General features: G+C 49.6%; 1 protein-coding gene across 1 annotated transcript in view; it reads right to left on the bottom strand.

The window, feature by feature from the left end:
• Positions 1-13,069, bottom strand: part of LOC149336569 (neprilysin-1-like) — a 49,474-nt gene extending 36,405 nt beyond the window's left edge. Inside the window, exons 1-3 of the mRNA XM_089554176.1 lie at positions 12,989-13,069; positions 6,709-7,134; positions 3,099-3,236 (exon numbers count right to left, since the gene is read on the bottom strand). Coding sequence (XP_089410302.1) covers positions 3,099-3,236; positions 6,709-7,134; positions 12,989-13,069 — 645 coding nt within the window. The remainder of the gene's footprint in view (positions 1-3,098; positions 3,237-6,708; positions 7,135-12,988) is intronic.
• Positions 13,070-13,557: the final 488 nt, after the last annotated feature.

The raw sequence follows: 13,557 nt of genomic DNA, 5'->3' as shown, positions 1-13,557 counted from the left end.
AAGAAATGTGCCGACGACCACAGACAAGAATAAAAAATGGTTGGTTGCATCGGATTCATGCAGAAGCTACTATCTGAGCAAGGGGGGTCTTGATCTCGTGTGAATATTGGCGGGGGGGGGTCATGACCAAACGAGATCCCTGCGACTTGAAGCACTGGTCACAGCGCTCTGTATTTGACGGCAATGGCTCTACGTTGCGAGGCTTCTTTGCGACCATCATTGGGCCTTCATTGCTAGGTCGGCAGCCCTTCTTTGAAGGTACGTCTACACAACGTTCTTAGATCCCTTTCAGTTCGAAAGCTGCGGTGCGCGGATTGTCGCCTTCCCGTTTCCTGCCGCGCGGTGGCGCTCGCCACGCTGTTTGCCCGACCAGCGTGGCCCTTCGCGCCTACGCCATCGTCGCCGCCGCCTGATTTGGAGCAGCCAGTAGGTATCAGCATGGAAGATATCAGCTCTCCTGTGCCAGTTGTTGGCAGTGACGCTTATCTTACAGTATACAAAAGCTTCAAGCAAGGGTGCTTAAAGCATCCCACCAAAAAGATGTTAGAGTTTACCAACATTGTAAACTAAGCAATCTCGAATTCTTTGAAAGAAGGTCCCGTTTTTGGGGACATTTTTTGGGAGGTGCTAGACGAGCTGCAATTGGAAAACCTTGCTCGGCTTGGATGTGCAGAGCATATGGCCACTTTTACATGCCAACTGCTGCATTTTGTCATAGTGAAACGCATGCACTTCTATGCGAGAGACAACCGTCGGCTGGAGAACAGAGAAAAGGTTATTGCAAATAAAAAAGCTCGCCTTCTGTAGCCATTCCCTCCGTGCTTCCGATTTAGTGTGTCTGCATTTAATGCTTGTCTGTGTTCAATGAAATCAACATTCTAAAAATGAAAGTGCAGGACGCTGCTCCCGTCTGTGCGATCATTGCAAATAAAAAGCTCTTCTATAGTTATTCCCTCCCTGCATCCAGCTAAGTGTGTCTGCATTTATAGTTGTGTTCACTGAAATTGGCATTCTAAAGAACGTGCAAAATGCTGCTGGTATGTGCGGTGCTTCGTTGATAATATAGCGCGGAATTTCGTGACTGATCTAGAAGTGGAACATCGCTAGTTTTAACCTTTCATTGATGTTTCGTGCATTCTACCGAAAAAATATTGATAGCTTTACTCCAACATACGCATAGCGCTAAACGTCGCGAACGCGATGCGATAAAGCGCAATGCAAACGATTGGTATTTTGCGAACTGGCATCACCCTGCGCTTTATCGCACCCTTACTAGCCAGGCGAAACATTTATTTAACCATGAGACTGAAGTTTCAACGTGACAGCTACAAAAGTGCAGCAAATTTGAGTTCGACGTGTTCGCTCCCAATGTTATCGCGGATGAGAACAGGCTGTCACAGCAACTGCCAAGCGCGAGCGCTCCGGCGGCTCCGGGCCGACAGCGACAGCAGCGCCGCGTGGTGAGTGGAAGCGGACGGGGGCCGCTTTCTCGGGCTCGGCCTGGGGGAGCTTGCAAACTTAAAGGGATCTAAAAACGTTGCGTCTACATCGGCTATTTTCATGAATAACGCTTCAGCGCTGTAGTGGTCCAACTTTTTCCTTGTAGAAGCATGGTTTACAGCAATAAGTCCATTTCATACCACACTTGCCCCCAAAAAACGGCAAAGGAAGGCCTGAAAACGCCACTTCGATATTTTCGGCATTAAGATGCTATGTCCACGATTGTAGACGCGCCACTGTGGACGTCCACAATTTTCACATCTTTTCGCTTCGCATTCCATCTTCCTCATCTGCGTTAGACATACACGTCCAACTGAAACTCGTATCAGATGGCGTCACGTCTATTCAGTTTTTACCACCCCAAATGCTTATGGATACGGCTTCGGGCCACAGCACTGCGCAGTAGTCAGTAACCACACTGCTGCATTTCTATAAAGGGAGTGTCATATCAAACCTGCAGGTGTGTAATCAAGGATGCCATGACAGGGGGCCTCGGAGAAGTTTTCTAGTAGTTACAGAGTTCGGGGTGCTGAGCGCAAGACCGGCGGTGTTTATCCCGGCCGCGGCAGCCGTACAGGTGCACCAACTTTTCCAGCTCAACTGCGTTGCGATACGTAGTGGTGCGGAGGGCCGGGGAGGGGGGGATGAGCTCTTTTCCTTTTGCTTCATCCTCCTACCTGCCCTGCCATGTGCTAGCTGCAGGCACTTTAGCCTCGAAAACTTTTTAACCCCCTACGTGCACCTGACTCCCTGTAGCCCCCTGTTGCATCTCCCTCGCTTTGGAACATTAGTAACAGTCCACTGTCTGTCCTCCGTGTTACATCAGCATTTTCCTGCTCGTAGCTCGCTGCGGCGTCCTTAGTGTTAAATTAGGTGCCCCGTGTAGAAGAAAAAGCCGGCGTCGTCATCGACGTCTTTGGCAGTAAGCGACAAACCTACGAAAAATAAAAAAATGCCACCTGTCAGCTGCCACCTGCCAGGTTGGCAGGCGAGAACTTGGGGACTGTGGCAGGTTGCCACCATTTAATTCGACTGAAAGCGAGCCTTACGAGAGCGTGGCCAGAGCAACATGGGTCGCAAAAAGCCCAGTGGTGGCTTTGTTTGACACAGCCACCTCCCGGGGCTTTGGAACATCTCCTCACCGCTGTACCACTGCGCCAGGAGTTTTTTATGAGTAGCCGATGCGAACGGGACCCAATAACGCTGCTGCTTTCTGCTCGTAAAGGCGAATACAGCATCCCCCCAGTTTTCAAAGTTCCCGCCTCATAGTCGAGTACTACATCTCCGCATTTTGTGGCATTTAATGCAACTTTAGTGGCAGCGAAACGCAAAGCTTCCCTCGTCTTGCTGATGCCTGTGCGCGTTGAAAACCCCAGGTGGTCGAATGGATGGCTGCGAAACGTAGAACTAGTGAGGGGTCGGAAGTTGCAAGCAGGCTGTTCTGGGAAAGAAGACCTCTGAGGGAAAACCAGATTGTTAATGTACTCTTTTCTATCAAGAAGCGCTTCGCCTATATACCCCTGCTCATTGCCGTCAATCGCGGGACGCCGAATATATCCGTCAAGGTCGACGGCCTTCTTATATTTGTCGCCACCTACCTTGTCGCTGGATGAATCAGCCATCAAAAGGCAGGCCTTGAAGAGTCCCGCGGCTTTCTGCCAGGCAGTTTGGCGGTAGGCCGGCACATTTTCAGCGGCGAGGGCAGAAAGTGTGTCGCTTCGTAGGTCATTTTCGGCCTGCGTGGATGGGTAATGCACAGGCTTGCAACGTAAGTAGCAAGATGGCTAAAGAATGAAGCGGTCTGTAATGTATCACTTTTTAAAGCTGCTTTTTTTTTTTAAATGAGGCCTTAGTTAAGTACATGATTTAGTGTTGTCTATGAAGTACAGGGTTGGTCAAATGTTCCCAGGCTACAGGGTCTGCCTTTCTTCGGTACATCCTATATGCCGATAAAGCTATTCAGGTAGTAAGAGGTTAGAACGATGCTTTTTTTACCTTCTACAGATATTATGAGCACCGCGGGTGTCGTAACTGCCTGATTATACTGCTCAAAAGGAGACCCTGTGGCCTGAGGACTTTTGGCCAACCCTGCAAGCATACGCGTTTAACCGGCGAATATGTCGGAAGCTGTTTTATACAGGAAGCATGCATGCACCACATATCGTAGGAGTCTGTAAGGCCGTTGTGAGGCACAAAACATGCATGGCGGAAAAGGCTCAGCACATTCCAGGAGAGCTCACACTTTGTGGCAGCCACACTCGCGTAAGCCAGAACAACAAGAGCTTTCACCTACTGATCAGTGCCTGCTTCTGTTATTGGAGTTTGGCAGTGTGAATTGTCTCTCTCGTTTCTTTCGCGGCTTGTAGAGCCTCCGCCATCAGCCTCCTCTGTAAGGTGGGGAGTGTACTCGGCTTCTTTTGCAACTTTTGGTGCTTTAGATGCCGCCTCGTTCAGCAGTGTCGGCGTTTTGTGATGGACAGCGCAATCTGTGTCCCTCGCTGCTTTCGCGGTTTTACGCGCCTCAGCAGTCACCTGGCCTTCATTGTCCTTATCGGCATGTTTGGCCGCCTTCGCACCTTAATGTGTGGCTACGTACAGCGGTCATTGGCGACATAGTGGAACCTATACGTTGGCTAAACCGACTCAATTACACGGCCATGGTGGGAAAAAATTATGGCCTTGCGTATTTGAAAGCGCGGAAAGAACGAATAAAATATGACGAGGACGACAGTTTACAACAAAGAGCGCGAGAGACTTCCGGTTAGATGCAGAGCGCTGAATGACAAAGCGGTCTAAGGCATCGCTAATATGAAGCTGCAATGTTGGTGACGGGATGGTTCGAGCGCCGCTTTGAATTCGAATATGGTAAATTCTATGGTAAGCTCGGAAGTGCTTGGATAATGACAGCTTTATGTTTGGTTTCTTATTCACCAAGGTTTTCTGACCACTTTTGCTTGAGTTTCTGGAACATAGATGCTAAAAGCACTTAATGATTGAAAGTAAACTAAAGTGAAAAGTAAAGAAGATTTTAAGTGTAGGACTTCTGAATGGCGAAAGGTCCACAAGGAGTGACTCGGTCACCCATGCAAGCAACGTCGTTCACTTGGCGCCTGGCGAACGTGTCCTACATATACCCTTAATTTTACCAACCCGGCTAGACAGCATATTTCCCTTTCAAAGATACAATGCCAGTCTAAGTATGTATCAAGCAATTCAGCCAATTAAAGCGGGCCATGCTCGGAAATATATCGACGAAATTATTTTTACAAAAAACGAACCCTGTGGGGCTTCTCTCCGTTGGTCTTCGACCCATAGTTGAGGAACTCTAAGGCCGCCTGTGGGCTAAGCACTGTGAACGCGGAAATGATGTACGCCAGAATAAGTGCTTTTAGTGAACTGCATAAACTCCTTTCGGTTTACGTGTAGCTTTTGCCTGCAGGTGAAGAACTCTTAGCAATCATCTAGTAATTCTCCTGTAACTGACCTTCTTAGAAGTGCACTGAGTTGACTGTTACACCGGACTTCAATTTAAGTAGTGCGGACTAATTACTCACATGTGTTGACGAGCAGTCTGCTTCGTGGGGCCCGGCCGTGATAGAAAATAGCGGCCTCGCGTTGAAAAATATAGAAGTGACAGATGTTTCCCCTATCCGTCCCACACATAGAGTTTCTTACTATTACCTAGAGGGAAAGCTGACAACCCGTCTATGGGAGTTTGCATGAAGACCCCTCGAGACCACTTCAGCCACCATGGGCGCTCAAAGCATCATGGGGCGGTGAGCTACCTACTGCAGAACTACAACTTTTGACCAAAAAATAATGCAAAAAATAAAGCTGTTCGATAACTACAAATGTCCTAACATTCAGTATCCTGTTTGAAAATTGCAACAAACGATCAGAAAAGCATGTAAATGCAAAGTTTGCTCAAAATGAGAGATGTCTAGCTTTCCTATTGGCCAAGTATCAAACACTGCAAAAGTTAATATTTTGTGCCTAACAAGCGCACTTTCAAAAGAAAATTTTTGTTTGAAAAACATGTTTTGCCTAGACACTCTAAGAAGTTTTTTAATGGCATTTCAGAAAAGTGAAACCTTTTATTGGCGTCATGTGCTGTTGCATTTTCACTACTATGGCTTTTGCACACTGCGTTCGCGCGAAAGTCGTCTGCGCATACACGAGCAGCGTTTTCGGAATGAAACATCTTAGTAATGCCACTCCGTGGTCCCTAAAAATTACGACTGTGCCGCAACAAGTAGCTCACCGCCCCATGATGCTTTGAGCGTCCATGGTGGCTGAAGTGCAGCGCCGCCAGCTTTCCCTCTGGGTAATAGTAAGAAACTCTATGGTCCCACATCCAACCTTCCGGTGCTGAATATGAGACCACCGTTAGCCAGTGACACCGCATTCAGGACGTCGAACGTGTGCTGGACGCCTTTCGCATACATGCATTTTGTATCCAGGAGCCTGCATTGCTGGCCGGAGTGTAGCCGTACGAGATTATAAGGACCGCACTCGCTGAGTTTTACCTTGTTTTGAAGGACGTGCATGTCTGTGGATATGCTGTTTTTTTACCTGGAACAATTTTGAGGCCGTACAGAGCCGCGTCTCTCCTGGTTTTCCACCGGAATTTTTTCCGACGCGGTGGATTTCGATCGCTCTTGAATCCAAATGCCCATGTGTGGACGCGCCACTAGCCTGCTTTTTCAACCGAACGTCAGCCGCGGCGAGGCTTTCGCTTGTTCTTTATGCCGCAATGGTGCGTTATCAATAGGAACAACTGGGCGGGGAATAGAGAATTAGAGGAACCGGCATTCTCACTTTATATAGCGTAGCACCTGATCCACAAAATGTGCGTCCAACTGGTGAAGCGATAGCTTTTTAGGTGAAGCAGTGAGTGAACGTGAATTGACTGCGAACGGTGTACATGAATTGCGACCTGCGTCTAGGCGGCTGTCGCTTTCGAAATGAACGGCTAAGTTTCATAGCGTAAGACATCTGATTTGGGTGCTGTAATGACCAAAGTAAGAACACTAAGTAGGACGATGAACAGATATCAGATGAAAAAGTGACTAACACAGGTTAATACAACGCCATCGGAAACAAGAGTAGACATTGGGAAGGAACAAAATAGCAGTGAGAAACAGGTAGCATGCCCTGTTCCCCTGGATGCACCCATGACATGCTCCAAAATAGGTAACTATAAATCACCTGAGCGTAAGGCCCATCCGGGTGACCCTGGTATTTGCCACACACGTAGTCGTAGAAGTCATGGCACGGGTTAGCGGAGAGGTTCAGCAGACTCTTCAAATAATCACTCTGGTTCCGACAGCTGTCTGTCGTACATGGTTGGACGTTCATAGAGGAGGCTGCCCCGACTCTTGAGCGCTTCAACCGCCTGGCCCTCGGAGGCATCCTCCTCGCTGTCTGGAGTGTTGTTGGTGGACCTATTAGCGACGAAGCATTCTTCGGGGACGCATTGGTCAGCTCTTGATTGCTAGTCGGTGCAGCCGCTTCCAGTGGAAGAGGGACCTTCAAGCCGCCGACACCGGGGGCACCCGCGAAGAACCCAAGCTCGCCAAAGTCACCGAAACCGCCTTTATTCCGAAGGCCGAGGTCTATTTTTGTGGACATGGTCTGCAAAGAAAAACATTCACAAAGAAAATAAGCGTAGGGAAATATTTACGCCGTATATATCGTGATCCTCGCAATCAGCAAGCCTGTGTTTTAATGGGTTTGAAAGAAGCCAGAGCGAAAACTGAACCGGAGACAGAAGAAAAGGCACACAACACTTCGCGCTGTGTTATTCACATGCAGGACCAACTATCCCCGCACCATGCTCTCTTAAAGAGTATAGACGTATTAGCTGCATGTTTCCTTCTTTGTAATGATGCGTGAGGCGTTATCAAGTATGGATTACCATGTGGTATATTTCTACGACGACGACTCTGACGTCAAAGTGTGGTTATAGGTCACGTGTGGCATGAAAAAACTGCAATACAATCGCTCGTTAAAGAACCCTAGATGGTCGAAATTTCTGGAGCCCTCCACTACGGCGCCCCTCATAGCCTGAGTCGGTTTGGGACGTTAAACCCCATAAACCATAGAATTATAATCGCTGCTTCTGCATTCATTACCATTCCGGCTCTTGAAGAAGGTTGGCTTCAACACTGTATTGAATTAAAACGATGAAGCAGCGATTATATCACAGTTTCTTCATGCCTCGCGTGACACATGACCACTATTTGGCGTCACAGCCATCTTTCGGCTGTAGAAACCGAAACAACGGGACATAAAAATTCGACTATAAATTATTTAGCAGCCGTAGGCGAATACCAATGGCCATTCATGCACAATAGTGTCTTCCGCATCATTATAGAGAAGAAAACATGCCACCAAAATTAGGTGTCTGTATAGTCCTTTAAACTGTATTATAATAAATTCCCAAAGACTGTCAGACTCAACAATTGTTGTGAGCTCTTCTCCTGCGCAAGCTGAAAAAAAAGCGTTGTTACTGCGGCAGCATAGAATCCTTCTCGACTTAAAACAAAAAACTTGCACTTCTTTCTTCTCTTGTAAAGAGAGGAACATACAACACGAGCTGAATCTCAGTGCATGGAATGAGCCACTGTTTATTTACATGCTACACTGTTTCCCTTGTACAAGACAAAAGGTGTTGCTTAGCAACATGCGTATCACAGTGAGCCCCACCGATGGCAGCACCTGCTATAGCTGAGCAGTGGCGCATCGCTTAACCGCTGCACCATACCTCCTAAATGGTACCAGGATTCGAAGTGATACATGAAATATAAAGTAGAGAATGACCAATTTCACACATATGGGAATTATTAGCCCGTTATCGATATCTGAACAACCTCCATTCGTGAACAACGGATCAGAGCACCGAAACCGAAGTGAAAACCGAAGTGCTAGCGCACGTAATTCGCATTAGACTTAACTATACAACTCGACTAACAATTTTTTTTCTTTGATCTTACAAGGACCGCTTCTTATTCGCTGAAGAACACGCGACGGTCACCGTAAGCAAGTGCCATCATCTCCTCAAAACTGAGATCACAGATACCAGGGCAAAAAATTCAGGGGGGGGGGGGCACTTTGTTGACCTAAAGTGCGGTGAGGCGGAAGCCTTAAGCGCAGTGTTGCTGCTTGTGTCACTGGTGCGTTGTTAAGATGGAGTGAAACGCGAAAGCGTCTTGCAACGCTGCCAGGGAGTCCATAGAACGCCATCGCGCATTCGGTTCTATAGGGGACCGCAGCTTCGCAGGGGGGCGCTGCGGACGCCACTGAAAAGCGCCCTCTCCGGCCGACTCCGCACTATTGTCCGGGCAAACCGGTCTCCCTCCCATTGAGTAGCTGCGCGAGCAGCGCGCTTTCTCCTGAAAAAAAAAAAGCCAGTTCTGCACGTACTTTGCACGTGTTGGCCAGCCTGCAAATCTCTTTGTGCAGTCGCGAGCTTTTTCCCTCGTGCTTGAACGCTGACGAGCTTCAGAGGATTAGCAAAATGTACAATCTTACATTCGAGTCCAGGATAAAGAACATGGCCCTTTTCATTTAGGAACCAGGGGTACACCCCAGGGCGCGGTGCTGTCTCCCCTGTTGTTCAATTTGGCTATGATGCGCCTACCGGCCCAGCTGGGCGCTGTCGCCGGTGTGCAGCATGCGCTGTACGCCGATGACATCACCCTGTGGGCTACACAGGGTTCCCTTGGAGACATTGAGGCCAACCTGCAGGAGGCGGCGACCATAGTGGACCGTTATGCTCGCCGCTGCGGCCTCCAATGCTCCACCCAAAAGTCTGAATTTGTGCACATACGCCCCTCACCAAAGTGCACAGCCAAAATTTCATTGTCTCTTGAGACAGGTCCAATTCCTGAAAATATCGAAGTCCGGGTACTGGGGCTCTTCATACATCAAAACAGACGGTCAGAAACAACATTGGCCAAACTCCGTCAGGTGGGGGACCAGGTGGGCCGCTTGGTCCGCCGGGTTTCTAACAAGCGCGGGGGGTTACGATGTAAGGACGCCTTGCGGCTGGCGCATGCATTTGTAACCAGTCGAATTCTATATTCGACTCCATACCTCCACCTACGGAAGCAAGACGAGGATTCACTCGAAGTCATCCTCCGCAAAATTATTAAGCGAGCTCTGGGCCTCCCCGTGAACACCTCCAACAAGCGCCTCCTGGGGCTGGGCATGGGGAACACATTTCGGGAGCTCCGGGAAGCCCACTTGACCAACCAATACACACGTCTCTCAAAGACATCGTCGGGTCGCCGCCTGCTTGCCCGACTGCACATCCAACACACCACTCTTATGGAAGAGCGCGTACGTATTCCATCCCAGTGGAGATGCGCCCTCCACGTGCGCCCTCTTCCCGCGAACATGAACCGTGAAGACCATAATGGCCGGCGCCTGGCGCGGGCGGAAGCCCTGGCCCGCCACTATGGATCGAAACCCGGCGTATTCTACGTGGATGCCTCCGGCCCCCACCACGGGGGATGGTACACGGCCGCAGTCGTCCACCAATCCAAAACAGTGAACGGCCTTACTTTCCGAGCCCGTGACATAACACACGCGGAGGAGGTCGCCATTGCGTTGGCTGCATCTGATTCCAATTCAAAAACAATTATTTCCGACTCGCGAGGGGCATGTCGGAACGTCGAGCAGGGCTGGGTACCATATCTAGCCTACTGCATTCTCCAAAACAGCGTCTACACCGGGGACCCCGCGCACCGGCGTATCGTTTGGGCTCCTGCTCACATGGGCCTTGAGGGAAATGAGGCAGCTGACGCCGCCGCCCGCGCGCTCTCTCACCGGACATTCCCCTCCGACCCCGACGATCAGGAACTCGAATTCACTCCCGCTTACTCCTTTAAAGACATTGTTTTACATTATCAATCTGGCCATGGTCTTTATCCCCGCCCGTGTAAAGGTCTCTCAAAGGCGGAGGAGCGGCTTTTGCTTCGCCTGTATACCAATACTTTGCTGTGCCCGGCAGCTCTCAAACACTTCGACCCTTCTTTCTCGGGCAACTGTCCGCACTGTGCGGAGAAGTCTTCGGACATTTACCACATGGTGTGGGCCTGCCCCTCCAACCCTGCTATCCCCCCTAACCCCAACCCAACCCGGGAGGACTGGGAGGCGACCCTGCTCGGCTGCTCTGACCTGCAGGCCCAACGGGCCTTGGTCGCGCGAGCCCGGGCGGCGGCCGACGCCACTGGGGTCCCGAACTAGGGACCTCCACCTAGTACTTGTAAGGGCTGGCCCCCCTCTGGGTCAGCTCATGCAATAGCTCCAGTAGTGCATGTGTAAATAAATGTTTTCCACCACCACCATCCCTAGTCCGGGACACCGCATGACAATTCCCCGTCTCTCGCCCGTTTCACTAGAGCCCTTTGGGACTTAAGCGAGGAGCAGTTGAGGAGGGCAGTCTCCCATGCCTCTCTGGAAGGGGTAGGGGAAGGGGGGAGGTGGGGATTTTGAGTACATGCCCACACCATGTGGAAGATATCACAGGTCTCCCCACAGTGCGGGCATCGCCCATCCGTGTTAGGATCGTAATGCTTTAAGATTGCAGGACAGAGTAGAGTACCTGTCTGCAGGCGCCTTAAAGTTCGCTCCTCCATCTTACTCAGCCCCTTTGCAGGGGCCGGGAAAAGGCGGTGGTTGTCGGTATAATGCGTTATTATTTCCTTGAATCGCAGCAGCGGCTGGTTAGTCTCCGAGCCACAAGAGCTGGGATGAGGAGCCCGGTGAATAAGCGCTGGGGCAGCCGCGTCAGCGGCCTCATTAGCTCGTAAGCCCTGATGGCCAGGAGCCCAAATGATTCTTTTCGGTGTTGGATCAGTGGCAGTCCGTCTTAGAATGCAAGCAGCTAAGGGGGAGATCTCCCCCGCCAAGTAATGATCACATGCTTTTCGGGAGTCCGTCTGGGTGGACACCTAAACTTCGCTGTAACCTGAAGGGAGGAAGATGCGAGTGAACGAAGACACCGTATTCTCTAGACGCGCCTTGGTTCATTCCAAACCATCGAGCTGGCATGGCGTAGTGGTTAGCATGCTCTTCTCGCACTCCTGAGACCCGCGTTCGATTCCCGAACTCGACCAATTTCCTACTCGGTTTTATTTATTTATCTGGCCTGACTGGAATGGTAATTAGGCTAATTGGGTAATTAAGCAATTAACTAAACTCAGTCCCACTTACTCGTAGCAATACTATACGATCCCTTTAATTGGTTGCATGATTACTAGCCAAAGTACAATTGACCCCGTTTGAACATTCGCGCACTGTGACGTCACGACGGTTTCGACTAATTGAAAAGCGCGACATTTCTGTTGACAACTTCTGCTTACAACGATGAGGCATTAAAGGCTTCCGCCTTAATAAATTTCACCCTTTGTTGGAGGCGAAGTGGGATTGCGAAAGGAAAATCCTTGAAAATCCAGTTTCACAGACTGCGATAGAAAAAAATTCAGGGGGGCACTTTGGTGACCTAAAGTGCGGTGAGGCGGAAGTATAGCGGAAGCCTTAAGCGCAGTGTTGCTGCTTGTGTCACTGGTGCGTTGTTAAGATGTTAGGCTTCGCATCTCTAAGAGTGAAACGCGAGAGCGTCTTGCAACGCTGCCAGGGAGTCCATAGAACGCCATAGCCCGTTCGGTTCTACGCCTTGCTCGTCGCTAAACTGGTTTTTGGGGATCGAACCCCGGTCCCTGGAGTGCGAGACGAGCATGCTACCACTCCGCCATGCCTGCTCGATGGTTTGGAATGAACAAAGGCGCGTCTTGTGAATACGGTGTCTTCGTTCACTCCCATTTTCTTCCCTTCCCGTTACTTTGAGGTTCACGTGTCCAGCGAGATATGCGAGACAGATACATATCCTTTCCTCAAAAACCAATTTACCGACGAGCAAGGCAGAGAACCGAATGGGCGATGGCGTTCTGTGCACTCCCTGGCAGCGTTGCAAGACGCTGTCGCGTTCCACTCTTGCAGGCGAAGCTTAAGGCTTTCGCCTCACCGCACTTTACGTCAATAAAGTGCCCCCCTGAATTTCTTTTCCGTAGTAACCTGGACCTTCCGCCAATAAGGGCTGCCTGTGGGTCACTTTTGTTTCGTGATACTGCTGCGTTCGAAGACCAGTAGGATTAAGTAAACCTTAACGCCTACATAATAGGTTTAAATTCGGAACAGCAGCTGTCTGCATTCCGGGGCCTTTGTATCTGTCCGTCTTTCCGGTCCTTGACATAGCTGCGTCACAACCATTGCTGAAGACAGAACTAGGGGCGTGGTGTCGTTTACGAGCCAGTCATAAAGAGGAACGAACAAAAAACGTCATATATTTAAAATTGCATCGCCATATTCGCTTGAAAAGTCAATAACAACTTGCACCTTTTTTTCTACCTGATATTCGCGCAAGCGTGCAATCCTCCCACCCACTCCCTGGCTGACGCCGTATTGGAACGGACAAACTTACCTTTCTAACAGACCATGTGAAGAGGACGACCAAAGAGCCTATGAGGATAATGGCGACTACTCCGAAGAGTAGGATGGACATGGTGAAACGACCGAAGAAATTATTCTGGTTGTATGGTTGACTTTTGTCCCTGGACCATTCGTTGGTTCGTCGGCTTGGCGGATACTCCTTGCGAAAAAAATCATGAAATATGCCGACTTTAAAATTCCCCGTGGGAAGTTTTTTGGGGCACGCTACTCTTCGCAGAGCGGTAATCATATGCATCTGTTGAGACGACTGTTAATACTAACATAACGCGTCAAGCACAAATAATTGAGAGGGCAGGCTGAGAAAGTGCACATTTGCTACTAGCTGCGTGGTCACCTGCACTGTTAAAAGCCTACTAGTCGTCATACGCATTGTTATTGACTCTATATATCCGTATAACTCGTTCCTGGGCTCGATGTTTATAGTGGTGAAGTAGAGGTATACTCTGTACATTCAGACAATATTTTTGTTTTTGGAGAATCGCGCAATCATTCAACCAGCCCAACGCGCGCATACCGCCAGATTACCAACGAACAACTGAC

The sequence above is a fragment of the Amblyomma mixtum genome, chromosome 7, assembly GCF_055824585.1.
Source record: "Amblyomma mixtum isolate Tamu chromosome 7, ASM5582458v1, whole genome shotgun sequence".
NCBI lineage: Eukaryota > Metazoa > Arthropoda > Arachnida > Ixodida > Ixodidae > Amblyomma > Amblyomma mixtum.
Note: the sequence above shows the minus strand (reverse complement) of the source record. Positions and strands in the feature narration are given on the sequence as shown.